At 56.2% G+C, this 900-nt stretch overlaps 1 protein-coding gene across 1 annotated transcript in view; it reads right to left on the bottom strand.

The window, feature by feature from the left end:
• LOC104160300 (transcription activator BRG1) overlaps positions 1-900 on the bottom strand; it is a gene marked incomplete at both ends in the record, with an annotated part of 9,741 nt that overhangs the window by 1,563 nt on the left and 7,278 nt on the right. Inside the window, 2 exons of the mRNA XM_009698394.1 lie at positions 177-284; positions 540-653. Coding sequence (XP_009696696.1) covers positions 177-284; positions 540-653 — 222 coding nt within the window. The remainder of the gene's footprint in view (positions 1-176; positions 285-539; positions 654-900) is intronic.

Here is a 900-nt window from a genome sequence, read left to right as displayed (position 1 = left end):
ACCTGAGCGGGGCTTTGGCCCACTGCTCTGACCCCATCCCTCCAGGACTTCTGGCTTTGCTTAAAAAACAGGCGATTTTTGCTCTATTTGTTGATGTAGCAACCGGGGAGGCATTTCCAGCCCCGCTCCGACAGCGGAGCGATCCGCCAAAAGCAGGGAGCGTTCCACGGCCAGACCTTTTTGTCCTTCTCGGAGCCGTCGGTCAGGAGCACCCCCTTGGCCTGCATGTGCCTGTAGAGGACCCTCTGCAGAGCGGACATGTCGCACTTGATCACGTACTCCACCTGCAAGGACCGAGGAGAGGTTAATTCCCGCGGTGATGCCAACAAGCACCTCTGAAATCCCCTCTCCCCGAGCTGCTGGATCCTTCTGAAGCGTGGCACAAACCCATCTGCTCGTAAAGCCTGGGAGGAACCCCGAGACCCCGGTTCTCAGATGAACCAACCCAGCCACCTCTTCGTGGAGCCAAATAAAGCTCCGCACATGCTCTGAGATGGGGGGAAAAAAAGCGAGGCCGTTCCCCCCGCCCCGGCCGTTACCTTTTCAGGCAGCTGTGCTTCGACTGCCTTCTTCAGCCTCCGCAGCAGGAAGGGGCGCAGCACTTTGTGCAAACGCCGAATGATCAGGATGGTTTCTTCTTCGTTCAGGTCCACCTGCATCACAGGGAAAGGGAACAGTTACACGAGGGAAGGTCCCTTCCTCGGCATCCCTCGACGGCGGTGAGATTCCCAGGGCCAGGGTAAAGCGCAGCGAGGCGTAGCTCCGCACGCGGCAGAACTGGGACACCGAACATCTCTTTGATGTAATCATCGCAATCTGAGGTTTCTGCACCGATTTTTTTCTTTTTGGTTTTTCGTTTTTTTTTTTTTTTTACGTTTAGGGTCACTTCTCTTCCCCCGG

Source organism: Cariama cristata, unplaced genomic scaffold (assembly GCF_000690535.1).
Source record: "Cariama cristata isolate BGI_N322 unplaced genomic scaffold, ASM69053v1 scaffold34404, whole genome shotgun sequence".
NCBI classification, from domain to species: domain Eukaryota; kingdom Metazoa; phylum Chordata; class Aves; order Cariamiformes; family Cariamidae; genus Cariama; species Cariama cristata.
This window is presented reverse-complemented; position numbering and strand designations above follow the sequence as displayed.